Source organism: Equus przewalskii, chromosome 7, assembly GCF_037783145.1.
Source record: "Equus przewalskii isolate Varuska chromosome 7, EquPr2, whole genome shotgun sequence".
In the NCBI taxonomy this organism is placed as follows: Eukaryota; Metazoa; Chordata; class Mammalia; order Perissodactyla; family Equidae; genus Equus; species Equus przewalskii.
In genome coordinates, this window is record NC_091837.1 from 8,223,605 (window position 1) to 8,237,298 (window position 13,694).

A 13,694-nucleotide genomic window follows, 5' to 3' on the forward strand; every position below is an offset into this window, starting at 1 on the left:
AATTTATTTTCCCAGGGAAAGACTCTTAGTAATTTTACTGTAGACTGAGAAGATGGGGTGAGTGAGCAACACCAGGCATGATTAGCTAGAGAAACAATTATTAGGCCAGTTTGGTTAGAGCAGAACATTCCAGGAGGGCAGCCACAGGAGACAGGAAGGGGAAGCTGGGGCCAGATCAGGGAGCCAGGCCAGGCTTCAGCACTTGGGGAGCGGCATGGCTTGTGGCTAGGAAGGTGGGCCTTAGAGCTGAACTGCCCACTTCACACCCAGGTCTATTCCTGGCTATGGCACTTTGACCAAGTCAGTTAGCCACTCTGAGCCTCAGTTTTCTCATCTGAAGAGTGGGAAGACTAATGATATACCTACATTGTAGGATAGTTGTGGGGTTGAATATGAGGTGGTGCTCAGCATGGTGCCCGGCACATTTAAGGCACTTGGTAGGTAGGAGCTCTTATGGTGATGAGGCCATGGGAGCCTCTAGGAGCTTGGAGCAGGTCAAGGAGCCATCTGGTAACAAAGTTAACCTGGCGACACTCTGGTGGGGATGGTGGAGGCAGGAGGCCATGTAGGAAGCTAGCGCTTCGGTGTGGGTTTGAAGATGAAAGCTTGGTTGGGCTGCTGGGGTGGAAAAGGACATCAGGGAAGCAGAATAAAGCAGGGCTTAGTGGGTTCAGGTGGAGGGAGAAGTCTTAACAGTTCTGCTGGTTGCAGAAAAAGGGACTTCAAGAGGTGGAGGGAGTGGGCTGTGAGTAGAGGCAAGGTCAGTGTTAGATCTGTTGGGTGTAAGATGGCTGTGAGCATCCCAGGGGAGATGACGCAGTTCCCTGAGGGCGAGGGTGGAGCGAGAAAGCTCTGCCTGCTGCCGGGGTTCTGAAGCTTTTGGGTCACTGACTCTTTTGAGAATCAGATGAAAGCTCGTCTCCAGAAAAACATACTCCCTCATAGATTTTGAGGTGTATTAGAATGTTCTCATTCCCAGATTGAGAACCCTCAACTGGCTTATTAAGAAGAGCCCTTTCTTTGGCTCTTAGAGGATGGTTAACAGAAACGAGGGCAGGACCAGGCGTTAGGAGCCCCTTCATTGTGTGTGTGTGTGTGTGTGTGTGTGTTAGGGTGTGTGTGTGTGTGTTGGGGTGGGTGTGGAGAAGGGGCCTTTCCAACTCTTGAGCAGGAGGCAGAACAAGGGGCAGCCTCCACTTTCTCTACCACAGAAACTCTTGAGCAGAACAGACCAGCTGGAAGAGGGTTGACAAGGGAGGGAAGGAGGGAGCAAGGAAACTGGTCGATGGTTCTTTGGGCAGAAGCCCAGTCCTTATCCCGCCCCCTTGCCCCCACTTTTTTTTAAACTTCAAGGCTGGTATTATGAATCAGCAAGTGTAATTTTGAAAGCAGGGCCATTCAGTTAGACTCCCTGGGAGCTGCTTTGCCAAAGCAGGAGTACACTGAGTTGACCCTATCGAGGACTACACGGATCTGTTGGCAATACCTTCCTTTCACTCTGGGCTTCTGAACTGCTTTAGTTGGAGGAGGGACATTTCAAAGGATGCCTTTGCTGTCCCTTACCTTTCAATTATTTTTTTAAGAGATCAAAAGTCAGATCTTCACTGTCATTGAAATCAGATAAAGGAGAGGAAAGGGACTTAGAAGATCCCAAGGGTAGATTGTGAAATGTGATCTATTCTGATGCCTGTAAAACATCCCTGTTACTCAGACTTAAGCATTGGAAGGATGGTGAGAGTGCCTCCCGCTGCCAGGTGGTCAGGGTGCTGTGGGGAGCATGGTGTGGCCCTGGGAGTTGTTGAGGGGAGACCTGCTTCTGATGCCTAGGTCAGGAGGAGGTGACACTTGCCTTATGGTGGAGGCCGCAGAGGAAGGGGACAGGGCTTGTTCTCTGAGGTTGAGGATGGTGCAAGAGAGGAATGCAATTCTGGGAATGGGGAGAGGGTGGCCAGAGATGCCAGCAGGGGCCAGATCTCACGGGGCCCTTTGTGCCATGGTCAAGAGTTTGGACTTGACCTTGAGGATTCCGATAGGAGGGTTTTACGAGGAAGAGCAGAGGTTGGCAGGGAAACAGCTCAGTCACTCCCTGCCTGTCGGGAGTAGGAGGTGGGCGCAGATGGTCAGGGAGTACCTTCACAGGTTGAGGGATCACTGCCCACCTAGAGGTGGGAGGTGCTCAGCTTTCTGGAATCAAGGAATGAAGTGGCATCTAAGAAAGAGTTTATGGAAAGTCCAGCCACCTAGTGACTTGCTTACTCACCCAGCCCCATCTGGCCTTTGATCTCCTTCATTTTCAAATCCTCTGGGATAGGGCAGGGGTTGCAGGGTTTTCATTAAGGAAACCAAGGACAGACCTGCCCAAAGACAGAGGGCCCCCAGAATTCAGAACATCCTGACACCCAGCCGGCCTTAGATGCTGGGAATATAGTGGGATGAAGAAGCCAGGCCTCTTCTTAAGGGCATTGGCATTTCGCATCATCCTGTCCCCCAGCTGGCTGTGATTCCCCCTTCCTCCCTCGCCATTTGGGCTGCCACTGGAACACTTGGTTTCTGTTCCAGTTACCATATGCTCTAGCCTACACACTCAGCGGCAGCACTTGGAGGATAGTAAACACTTGGAGAGGAGCTTCGTTTTATAGGTACAGCCACAAATGTGTGGCAGACCTTTCTGCAGGTCTCTCTCAGGCCTCTCACCTTGGAGCAGGGTGGGTTAGTATGGCTAGCATATTCAAAAGCAGAGGGTAAGAGAATTTCCAGATAAATTTCTCCCTAGAGTCTCCTCACATTATTGGAGGCATGGCCTGGCAAGAATCCTGGATTGTAGTATCCAGGTTTCTTGAGCAAAGAGATCATATCTCCTAATTTTCCTGGATGACTAACTCCCACTTCCAAAGCTAATGCTGTCATACGAGGCACGGTGCCCACGTGTGATCACTCCCTGGGGATGTCAGGGCGAGCTGGTTTGATCAGGGCAGGTCTTTTATGTAATTCACTAGGCCAAGGTGCTTAAAAGGTTAAATTGTACTGAGCAAGGTCCCTCCCCCACCCTGGGGAAGTTTCTAGGCTGGGCCAAAGCTCTGTGCCAGCAGGGCCTGGGGCCAGGACTGCTCTGGTGCAGACAGGCTTAGGAAAGAGGAGAAAGGTCACAGAGCATGCTGGCAACCATTTGTAATGTGTCCTCTCCACCCCCACCCTCTTTTCCCAATTCCTACCTTTCTCTTCTCTTTTCAGGAAGCATCTTTCTCCAGCAGCCAAGTTACTATAATGACCTGGATGAAACCATGCCCACCATCCTTCAGGTAACAGCTCTCAGCCTTGCGCAGGGGAGGGGGAGCCAGGGAGGCAGACCCCCTCCCTCCCTGATGGGGTTCCTCTGGAGAGATGTTTATTCCCCACCCCACTTTGGCTCCAAACCCAGACTGTCTCTGTGTCCTACCCCTGACCACACCCCTTCGAATTCTTTTATTCTCTTGAACAGGACTGAAATCTAAGGGCTGCCCAGCACTCATACAAAAACAGCTTGGCGTGAATTTTGTGTTGTTTGCCAACAGCCGTCTTGGGATACCCCTCTAAGAGACCTGTGTTTCTCAAATAAGAGCTTTAAAGTTTTATAAAATCATTTTACAAAATAATAATGCTCATTGTAGACAATTTGGAAAATAGAAGAAAACAGAGGGAGATTAATATTTCTCCATAATCCCACCACCCAGAGTTATCCACTCTTCACAGAAATTTCTAGAATTTTACATGCTAGCGTACTTAAAGACAGCACCATTTGTTACATATATGATTTTACGATGAGCTCTGTTTTCCCTTCACTGTTGATTTGTCTTTTATTTCAATATAGTTCCCATAGATTGCTATCTCCAGAGGATTCAAAAACATATTATATGTTGCTGAATGTCTATCTTAAATATTCATTATCATACACTTGCCCAGCCTATCCAGTCAGGAAATATCTACAGGATTCTGGGGGCTTTACATACATTTTGTCTTTTTAATCTTCACCACAATCCTGTAAGAAGGATGCCCCATCATCCCCATTTTACGCAGTTTCCACCCTGACCCCGCTCTCTGAGAAGGTCATTGCCTCAGCTGGTATCCCGGGAACACTGGCATTTATTCTTAAGGCTCCATGGCAGTTTTGGGATCACCCGTCCCTGGCTGCAGGACAGGGGTCCTAGCTGCTGGTTTGACAGGATGCAGGAGCATCACCTCTTGTGTTTCACAGGTCTTCAGCAATATCCTCCAGCACTGTGGTTTGCAAGGGGACGGGGCCAACGCCACACCCCAGAAGCTCGAGGAGAGGGGCCGGTTGACCCCCAGCGACATGCCTCTCCTGGTGAGGTTGCCCTTCAGCCCAGTCTTTCTGGCTTATAGAAGACCCAGCAGCTTCTTTCCCTGTTCACGGCCCTTTCCCCCAGCTCTGTCAGCAGCTACTTCCATCACACAGGTTTAGAGTGTTTCAGCAGGGTTTCGTTTTTCTCTGGGAGCTTTATTTATGGAGCAGCGGAAAGAACAGGGAGCTAGAATTCAGAGGACAGAGATTTAGTCTTCACTGAGTTCAGCTCAACACGTTCATTCGTGTGTTATTCCTTGAGCCATTCATTCACTCAGCAAATTTGTAGGAGCCCCCAGCATGTGCCAGGCCCTGTGCTGGGCTTTGGGGGTAAAGTGGTCAGCAAAAGCAGACACAGCCCCTGCTCTCATGGACATGGGAGTCTAATGGGGAGGACAGATAGAAGGTAAATATTTAAGGAGGCTGGAAGCATGTCAGGCCTTGTGTTAAGCCTGGAGATAGACCATGAACAAGGGAGCTGTGAGCTGCTCTCCTGGAGCTTGAGATCCTGTGGGAAAACAGGCATAAAACAAGTGTTTCAGAAAAGGGCCTGCCAGGTGCTGTGGCAGCAAGTCATTTGACCCCTCTGAACCTCAGTTTCCTTATCTGTAAAATGGAGACCTGTCCAGCCTACTTTTTATTTATTTATTTATTTATTTATTTATTTTTTTGAGGAAGATTAGCCCTGAGCTAACTGCTACCAATCCTCCTCTTTTTGCTGAGGAAGACTGGCCCTGAGCTAACATCCATGCCCATCTTCCTCTACTTTATATGTGGGATGCCCACCACAGCATGGCTTGATAAGTGGTGCCATGTCTGCACCCAGGATCCGAACTGGTAAACCCCAGGCCGCCAAAGTGGAACGTGTGCACTTAACCACTGTGCCACTGGGCTGGCCCCTTCCCCAGCCTACTTTTTAGAGTTGTCATGAGAATCAGGAAAGTGTATGAGAAAGCACCTTATGTTCTGTATACCCTCTTCAAAATGTAAGAAAAGTGTGGTCTTGATATTCTTGTCCTCACTGGGATGTACTTTCTGGGCAGGATCATAGGCATTGTCTTCAGATTCAGGGGTGGGGTCTCCTTCAGCTTAGAAGAGAGAATGGTATTATGCTAGAAGTAGAAGTAACCCTAGAGACGGTTAGGTGTGTGCCTCTTGGAGCTACAGCAGCAAGACCTGAGGCTTAGGGAAGTTGAGTTGCCCAGACTGTGGTCCTAGAGATGGACCAGCCAGGCTTTGCTCAGGATTTCTGGTGTTGTCTTCCGTTCACGAGGCATCTGCCTATTGGGGAACCCTGGCTTTGTCAACTTTGTCTCAGACCCTCTACAGAGCTGTGTGTGGGGGCAGAGGAGGATAATGCAGTGTTTTCTTTTGGCGACAGGAATTAAAGGACATCGTTCTCTACCTTTGTGATACCTGTACTACACTCTGGGCCTTTCTGGAAATCTTCCCTTTGGCTTGCCAAACCTTCCAGAAACACGACTTCTGTTACAGGTACAGCGGTAGTTCTGGCTGCCGAAATAGAGGTTCTAGTTCACGTCCTCATTCAACAAATATCTACTGGGTGCTTATAACGTGCCAGGCCTCTTCCGGTCTGGGGATACAGCAGTGAAGAAGACGAATGAGGCTCCTGCTGCTGTGGAGCCTGCATTGTAGAAGCACCCCAATTTTTGGCTAAGAGCAGGGTAGGGGAGGAAAAAACCAACAACCAAGAATAGGGCAGTTTCAATTCAGTTCCATTTTGTTTCAAAGCTCCTACAAGGGAGTAATAGATGGGAAGTGGTCTCAAGTCTTTAGCATCTCATCCAGGGGAGCACACACACAAGGAAACAAGCAGATGTGCTCACATGTGGGGCCAGCTGTTGTGGCCATATTACGAAGCACTCTGGGAACACAGAGGAGGGAGGCAAAATTCTGTCTGGTGAAATAAGAGATTTCATGGGACCCCTTAAGTGAGGTATTGAAGAATGAACAGGAGCCTTCCAGACAGAGAAAGTGAAGCTCATTCCAGGCAGGCAGAGTGAAGCCTGTGAAGCCCCAGAGTATGTTCCATGGAGAACCAGAGAGTGGAGTGTGACATGAGGCGGGGGGTGGGGAGACCAGGGCAGCAGGAAAAGGAGCAGGTAACAAGAGACAGATCTTGGGAAGTTAGTAGAAGTCAGATTATGAGGAGCCTTAAACATGCTAGCAGAGGGGCCTTTATTCTGTAGGCCTTAGGAGGCCACTGGAGGCCTTTATTCCAAAGAAGTCATAGAAGGATCCTGCTGGGATGACGAAAGATGTAAAGGAAAGTATAGGGCAGAGAGGGAGACTCTCTTTGCCCGCTTAGCACCATGAGCATCTGTTCCTTGTACCGTGAGAAAGGGGTGCATGGGCGTGACCTGGTAACCTGCACGTTGCCTGGCAACAGCGGGGGCTGGCCTGTTCTCAGTGGCTTCTGGCTGTTCTTGCCAGGCATTTCTCCGCACCATTCTCAGGAGCTTCTGGGAGCTGCCCAACTCCATCCACCCAGCCGTCCATCCATTCAGTCGTTTACTCGCCCATTCAACAAAACATTTATCTAGCACTGACATGTGCCAGAGATGGCAGCTGGTGCTCTGACCCCTCCTGGATCTCCTCAGCTCTTGAAAATCAGACATTAGGATTGAACAGCTTCCCAGGGAATGTTAGAATAAAGCGCTGATCGACACTTTCCCCAGAAGAAAGGGCTTAGGATGGGCCTGTAGCTGTCCACTTCTTTAAAAAGGTAACTTTTCTCATGGTAAATGTGGCAGATGCTTGTAGGAAATTTGGAAAATCTCAAAAGGTAGGAAATTAAGATCACCATGAGAGATCATGCTTTTCTTAGAGTTTTGTACCCTGCCTATTTTCACTTATTGTAGGCATTTTCCCATTCTGTTAAATCATCTTCCCAAATGTAGCACAGATTGCCTTTGAAAGGGTCTTTGGAGAACGAGGGCAATTTTTTGGAAGAACTGACTTTCCTGCGAGGGACAGTGGAGGTAGGGAGCGACTCCACCCACCTGGGGGTGAAGAGGAAGAAAGGAAAACACTTTTGACTGCAAGCCACACTGCCTTTGGCAAGTAATACTGCCTTTGACCTACAAACAGCCTGGGGCTGGCCCAGCCTGTTCAAACTGTGCTGGAGGCCAGGAACGCCCACTGAGCAAAGGCAGCAACCTCAGTCCCCAGATCTCTCTGCAAGGGGTTAGTCACCAACAACTTTTTAGCTGATCCCTTTCATAACAAGCTGCTTCTCCTTCCTCTCAACTGTACTCAAGTATATCTGTCTGCCTGTCTCTCTCTATCCTTTAATTTGTGAGTGAATAATATTGAACCATTCACATGGTTCAAAACTCAAAAAGTATAAAATATATAGTGAAAAGTCTCCCTCAACCCATTCCCTGGTTCTGTTCCTCACCCACAACCATTGTTGTTAGTTTCTTTGTGGAATTTTCCAGAGATATGCATATATAAGCAGATATGCACAATATGTATTGCCCCTCCTTTTAAATTTAGTGCTGGCATATTATGAGTTCCGTATGTACTGTTTGCATTTTATTTTTTAATTTAATGTATCTCAATGCATAAAGCACCCTCAGTCTTTGATATGGCTAGATAGCATTCCATTGTACTATACAGAATACCAGGCCCCATAGATAGACTTTTAGATTTTTTTCAATTGTTTGCTATTACAGAAAAATGCTACAAAGAATAACTTTGCACACACATCATTTTGCACCTTTGCAAGTATATCTGAGGAATAAATTCCTAGAAGTAGAATTGCAGGAGCAGATGGTATGTGCATTTTAAATTTTCATAGATCTCGCCAAATCACCCTCCAAAGGGGTTGTTCCAATTTACTCTCCCTTCAGCAATGTATCTTGGCAACACTTGAATCTGTTTGGGCCAAACTGCCCTCTCTGTCTTCTTCTGGGTGCCATGCTGTGGGCCTAGTAAGGCTTGCCCCTTTTGGCCTAGTTACCCTCTGCTCTGTATGGCATGGCACTAGCATAGAAGTTGCCAGAAGCCAGCCAATCGATAGACATGTGTTTACAGAATACCTGCTACAAATTCAGCACCGTTCTAGGCACGTGAGCTGCATTTCTGGCTTTGGGAAGCTTAAGGTGTTCACAGGAAGAATTACACCACAGAAGAGAGGCAGCTGCATTTAAAGTTGTAAGGACAAGATACTCTGAGTGCTGTGCATCTAGTTCCAGGAAGGAGCAACCACGCGGGCGAGCATGATCAGGAATAACCCAGAGTGGAGGGGGCCTGGAATGCTGCCAGGAGTAGGAGGACAGTTACGTGGGCGTTAACCTGAGAGGAAGCCTGCGTGGGAAGCTGTGGGAGCACTGATCTCCGGGAGGACAGGGAAGGCCATGTGGCTGGGACGGAGACTTTGAATTTGAGTTGGGAAGGGGTGGGTGTGAGGTTGCCAGAGTGAGAAGTAAGTTTGGTTACGCTGTACTAAGTATCCATGTACCAGAGAGAGGAGCTACCGTTTGATGTCATAGGAGGCAGGGACCTGCTGGCAGTTTTGAGCAAGAAAAAAGAGTGACCTTGTGTCCATTTCTCAAACCTCAGTGAGTCCTGGGTGGCCCTCATTGCTTTGTTAGGATGAGCCTATCTGGGCCTTGATTTCCCATCTGAATGGGGGACATAGTTACAGGTCACTTTGCTTGAGGCTCTTCCTGGGACCAGCCACTGCTGATCAATCTGGGTGAGCTTGGGGAAGAGCCAGGGTGCTTCCGGGGGAAAATTGTTGTGTTGACCACCTGGGAACAAAAAATGGGCCTTCCTGCTCCCTTGGGTTTGTTTGATTTCCTCATGAAGTGTCGTATTAATGAACTAATCCAGCCTTTTACCCATGTGTGCCTTCACAGACTAGCTTCATTTTACGAAATAGCAGTTCCCGAACTGGAGTCTGCAATTAAGAAGAGGAGGCTTGAAGATAGCAAGTGAGGCGGGGACAAAACTAAGAGTGGCATCGGGGAGAGAGGCCCGAGCGTGGGCCCTGCCCTCCCTGGGCTTGAGCATCCCCATCTCTAAGACAAGGGTTGGGACCAAGGATCTTGCAGCTTCAGGCTCGTGTGTCCCTACCTAGCATCCTCCTGGCCCCTGCATCTGAGCTTTTCCCCCCTCAGCGTTGTTCCAAGCTCCTGTTAACCCACCCATTGGTTCCTGACCCACTGTTTAAACCGAGAAGCAGCCCTGGAACCCGCCAACCACTCAGGGCCTGTAGCCTTTTGCCAGCTACAGTCCACAGTGAACTGTGAGGCCCTCTCAGACCCAGGGGACAGGTGTGGGGGACATCTGCAACTGGGGGAAATAAGCTCCCTCGGTGCCTTTTCGTCTTTCAAATCTCTTATTTCTTTTTTCTCTCTGGCCGTCAAAGGCTGCTAGGTGACTTGTGGCAGAGGCTCTCCCATTCCAGGAAGAAGCTACTGGAAATTTTTCACATCCTCATAAACCAGATCTGCCTTCTCCCCGTCTTGGAAAGCAGGTGAACCCTTGGGAGCTGCTGCCCAGGTGGAAGAACCCCCTGCCAAAGCCCAGCCGGGGTGTTTCCCTCACTTCCTCAGCCCTCTCCCTTGCTCCCTGGTTGCTGTGCAGAGATGGGAAATGAAGAAAAATGCCTCTTTCCTCCAACTGGCCAGAGGCCCCGCAGAGGGGGGGGGCGGGGGTGGGAGGGAGCTGCAGATCCTCTGCATTGAGTGAGCTCATCTTCCCTGGTGTTCTGTTCCAGCTGTGACAACATTCAGGGCTTCATCGAAGAGTTCCTTCAGATCTTCAGCTCCTTGCTTCAGGAGAAGAGGTGAGTGTCTGGCTGAGTTGGGACCAGCAGTGGGTCAGGCCCATGGCGCTCCCACCAGTCCCCTTCAGGCCTTGCATACCAGAGCCCCTGCCACATGCTCACTACGGACTAAGCTTCTGGGATTTGTGGTTGGGCGGCAGACACAGGGAGTGGCCCGCAGCAGACCAGTGCCCCTGTGGCCCCAGCCCTGTCCTTCCCGTCTGTTCTCTGCCCAACAGGTTCCTCCGGGACTATGACGCGCTCTTCCCTGTGGCCGATGATGTCAGCTTGCTGCAGCAGGCCTCATCAGTCTTGTATCCTTTTACCGCAGCCACGGGGATGGGGCTTGGCCTGACCAGGTCAGAGATGGGCTGCTAGAGCTCAGAGGAGTGGAGGGAGGTTTAGCGCCAGAACACACAGGTCAGCCAGCTTTTGCTAGAGGCCCGCCAAAGCTCTGGCCCATGTTTCTAGAGGAGATGACTGTTCTGATCCTTGGGACAGGGGAGGGACAGTCCCACTTTCTCTAGTGTTTACTGAGTGTCTGGGCCTGCATGACCAAGATGGACTTGGCCCCACCCTCATGGACCTCACTGCAGGACGGGAGACCGACAAGTAAATAGACAGTTCAGTCATGTCATATGGGAGAAATCCAGAGGGTAGGGAAACCAGGGCAGGCACGTCACCCAGTGGACCTTGGGGTGGGGGATGTCATGTGGAAGTGAAGACCAAGCTGAGAACAGCAGAAGGATAGGAGATGGCCAAGCCCCGAGCTAAGGGTCTCCAGTGGAGAGGACAGAGCAGGCCTGTCTGAGGAGATGGCAGGGTGGAGCTGAGGGGAAGGGGTCTAGTGGGAGGGAGTTTAGCATGTGGCACATGAGCTGAGGGTGAGTGGACCTTCGTGGCCCTGGGTTGAGCCTCGCTAAGAAGTTTGGGCTCTGTCCTGTAAGCATCTGGGGAGCTGTGGAAGGGTGTGAAGCCGGGGGTCACAGGGTCAGTTTTATACATTGTAAGAGCTCTATCTGTCACAGGAAGGAGAACAGACTGGTCTGGGACCTCTGTGAGGCCCAGGGGCTGGTGAGGACACTGTTGCTGGCATGCAGGCATGGCTATGGAGGTTTGGATTAGAAGTGGAGTGAAGGAGTCTAGGGCAACTCCCAGATGTCTGGCTTGGCAATGCCCAGGGTGGTAGAGAGACAGGAAGGACAAGGAGGAACAGGGCTGTCCATTTTGGTGGCTGGGGTAGGTTGCTCAGTCCTGCCTCAGGGAGACGCTTGTGCGCCCCCAGCCTTGCAGAGAGCCCTCAGTGAACAGGAAGCCCTGTGGCAGTATCCCTGTCAGGCCCTCCTGTGGTCAGTGCAGAGGAGGAGCTGCTGGCTTGTCCAGACACCATGTCCCAGGACTCTAATGCCATCCCCTGGCCCTGTCTTTACCTAGTGCCGCTTTATGCTGAGTGGCAGGTACTAGGTTTCCAGGCCACTGAGGCTGTGGTTTGACCTGTTTCTCTGTGCAGCCCAGGTGTCCATGGCCCACTGGGTGCAGCCCCGACAGCCCCTGGCAGAAGTCATATGGTCAGACCTGGGGAGGAACTGAGAAACTCCGCTGCCTCAGAGCTGGGGAGGCAGAGAGGGCTGTGGGCCCCAAGAGAGACCCCTTAACACATCCTCGCAGGGATGAGACACGGACCACCTACATCCTCCAGGCGGTCGAGAGTGCATGGGAAGGGGTGGACCGAAGGAAAGCTGCAGATGCTAAAGACCCACCGGTGGCCGGGGATCCTAACGGGGTTGTGGTGACGGCGGAACCAGTTAGTGGAATGGCTTCACATCCAGAGAACTCAGAGGAAGAGGAGGTGCGTGTCTGGAGCAGCGCTTTCCCCTTGCTTCCCCTGCCCCTCTGGCCTCATCTGAGAGGTTGAACCAGCAGGAAACCTCCTTTCTTTATCAGGCAAAAAGGTTTCTTTTGTAATTGACAGCCTCGAGCTGCTGGTCAGCTCTGTGCTGCCTTGAGAGAGTCCCGAGCTGAGAGCTGAGGGCATGGCTGGGTGTGAGGAGAGAGCAAGTTGCTGAAGCTGTCAAAGCCTCAGTTTCCCTTCTATAAAATGAAGTGAGGGAGGGCTGGCCCTGTGGCCTAGTGGTTAAGTTCAGCGCACTCCACTTTGGCAGTCCAGGTTTGCGAGTTTGTTTCCTGGGAGTGGACTTACACCACTCATCAGCCATGCTGTGGCAGCGACCCACATGAAAAATAGAGGAAGGGGCTGGCCCCGTGGCCGAGTGGTTAGGTTCATGCGCTCTGCTGCAGGCGGCCCAGTGTTTCGTTGGTTCGAGTCCTGGGCGCGGACATGGCACTACTCATTGAACCACGCTGAGGCAGCATCCCACATGCCACAACTAGAAGGACCCACAACGAAGAATATACAATTATGTACCAGGGGGCTTTAGGGAGAAAAAGGAAAAAAAAATCTTCAAAAAAAAAAAGAAAGAAAAATAGAGAAAGATTGGCATAGATATTGCTCAGGGCAAATCTTCCTCAAGCAAAAAAAGGAAGATTGGCAACAGATGTTAGCTAGGGCTTATCGTCCTCAGCAAAAAAAAAAAAAAGAAGGAGACGTGATGGAGCTTTTTCCATGGAAATCCTTCTTGGGACTCTCCTCTAAACATGACAGTGGAACTGTCAGTTGCAGCAGGGAGCAATGCCTGGTCTCACCACCTGGGCTCCCTGGAAGCCCCTCCATGGGACTGCAGGGCTCCACTGAGCAAGTTTGGAAGCCTCTGATATAGTGTTTTCTCTCTGGGCTTTTCCAGAACTCTGTGGAAAAGTTGTGGCTGAACTGATTGGCCACTGAGCCCAGGACTCTTCCCTGCGTGTTGGGAGGCAGCTTGACATAGGTATTAAGACCACACAGTCTCTGGAGTCAGGCAGCTCAGGGGTGTATCCTGGTTCTGTCACTCACCAGCTATGTGACCTTAGGCACATCACTCACATCCAGCCTTGGTTCCTCATCTCTAAGTTGGGGATCATTGCTGTCCTCGCCTCCATAAGGTGGTTGGAATTCCCAAAGCTGCTGCGTGGAGCACTCTGCCCCTGCCTGGCCCTCCATGCTCCGTTCACGGCTGCTGTCCTTCTTCCTGTCAGACCCCAGGGCCTGTGACTGTCGCAGGGCCTTGGAGAATGACAGCCCCCTCGGCCTTTTCCCACTCTCTTCCCCATTTGGCTTCTTATCTGAGACAATGGAGGGGTTTTTTTTTTAAAGATTTTTATTTTTTTCCTTTTTCTCCCCAAAGTCCCCCGGTACCTAGTTGTATATTCTTCGTTGTGGGTCCTTGTAGTTGTGGCATGTGAGACGCCGCCCCAGCGTGGTCCGATGAGCAGTACCATGTCCGCGCCCAGGACTCAAACCAATGAAACACTGGGCTGCCTGCAGCAGAGTGCGAGAACCCGGCCACAGGGCCAGCCCCTATGGGGGTTTTTTTGATTTGTGAATTTCCTTAAATGAAAAGCCAAACAAAATTGAGCCACATCAAGCAGCATATGAACTGAACCCCGTTGTTGAAAAGAATA

The 13,694-nt window shown here is 50.6% G+C and overlaps 1 protein-coding gene across 3 annotated transcripts in view; it reads left to right on the forward strand.

Moving 5' to 3' along the window:
• ASCC2 (activating signal cointegrator 1 complex subunit 2) overlaps positions 1–13,694 on the forward strand; it is a 41,179-nt gene that overhangs the window by 13,007 nt on the left and 14,478 nt on the right. For all 3 annotated transcript variants that reach the window (XM_070626922.1, XM_070626921.1, XM_070626923.1), the window contains 8 exons: positions 3,232–3,299; positions 4,232–4,342; positions 5,721–5,833; positions 9,226–9,300; positions 9,738–9,845; positions 10,089–10,157; positions 10,376–10,450; positions 11,805–11,985. In XM_070626922.1, coding sequence (XP_070483023.1) covers positions 3,232–3,299; positions 4,232–4,342; positions 5,721–5,833; positions 9,226–9,300; positions 9,738–9,845; positions 10,089–10,157; positions 10,376–10,450; positions 11,805–11,985 — 800 coding nt within the window. The remainder of the gene's footprint in view (positions 1–3,231; positions 3,300–4,231; positions 4,343–5,720; positions 5,834–9,225; positions 9,301–9,737; positions 9,846–10,088; positions 10,158–10,375; positions 10,451–11,804; positions 11,986–13,694) is intronic.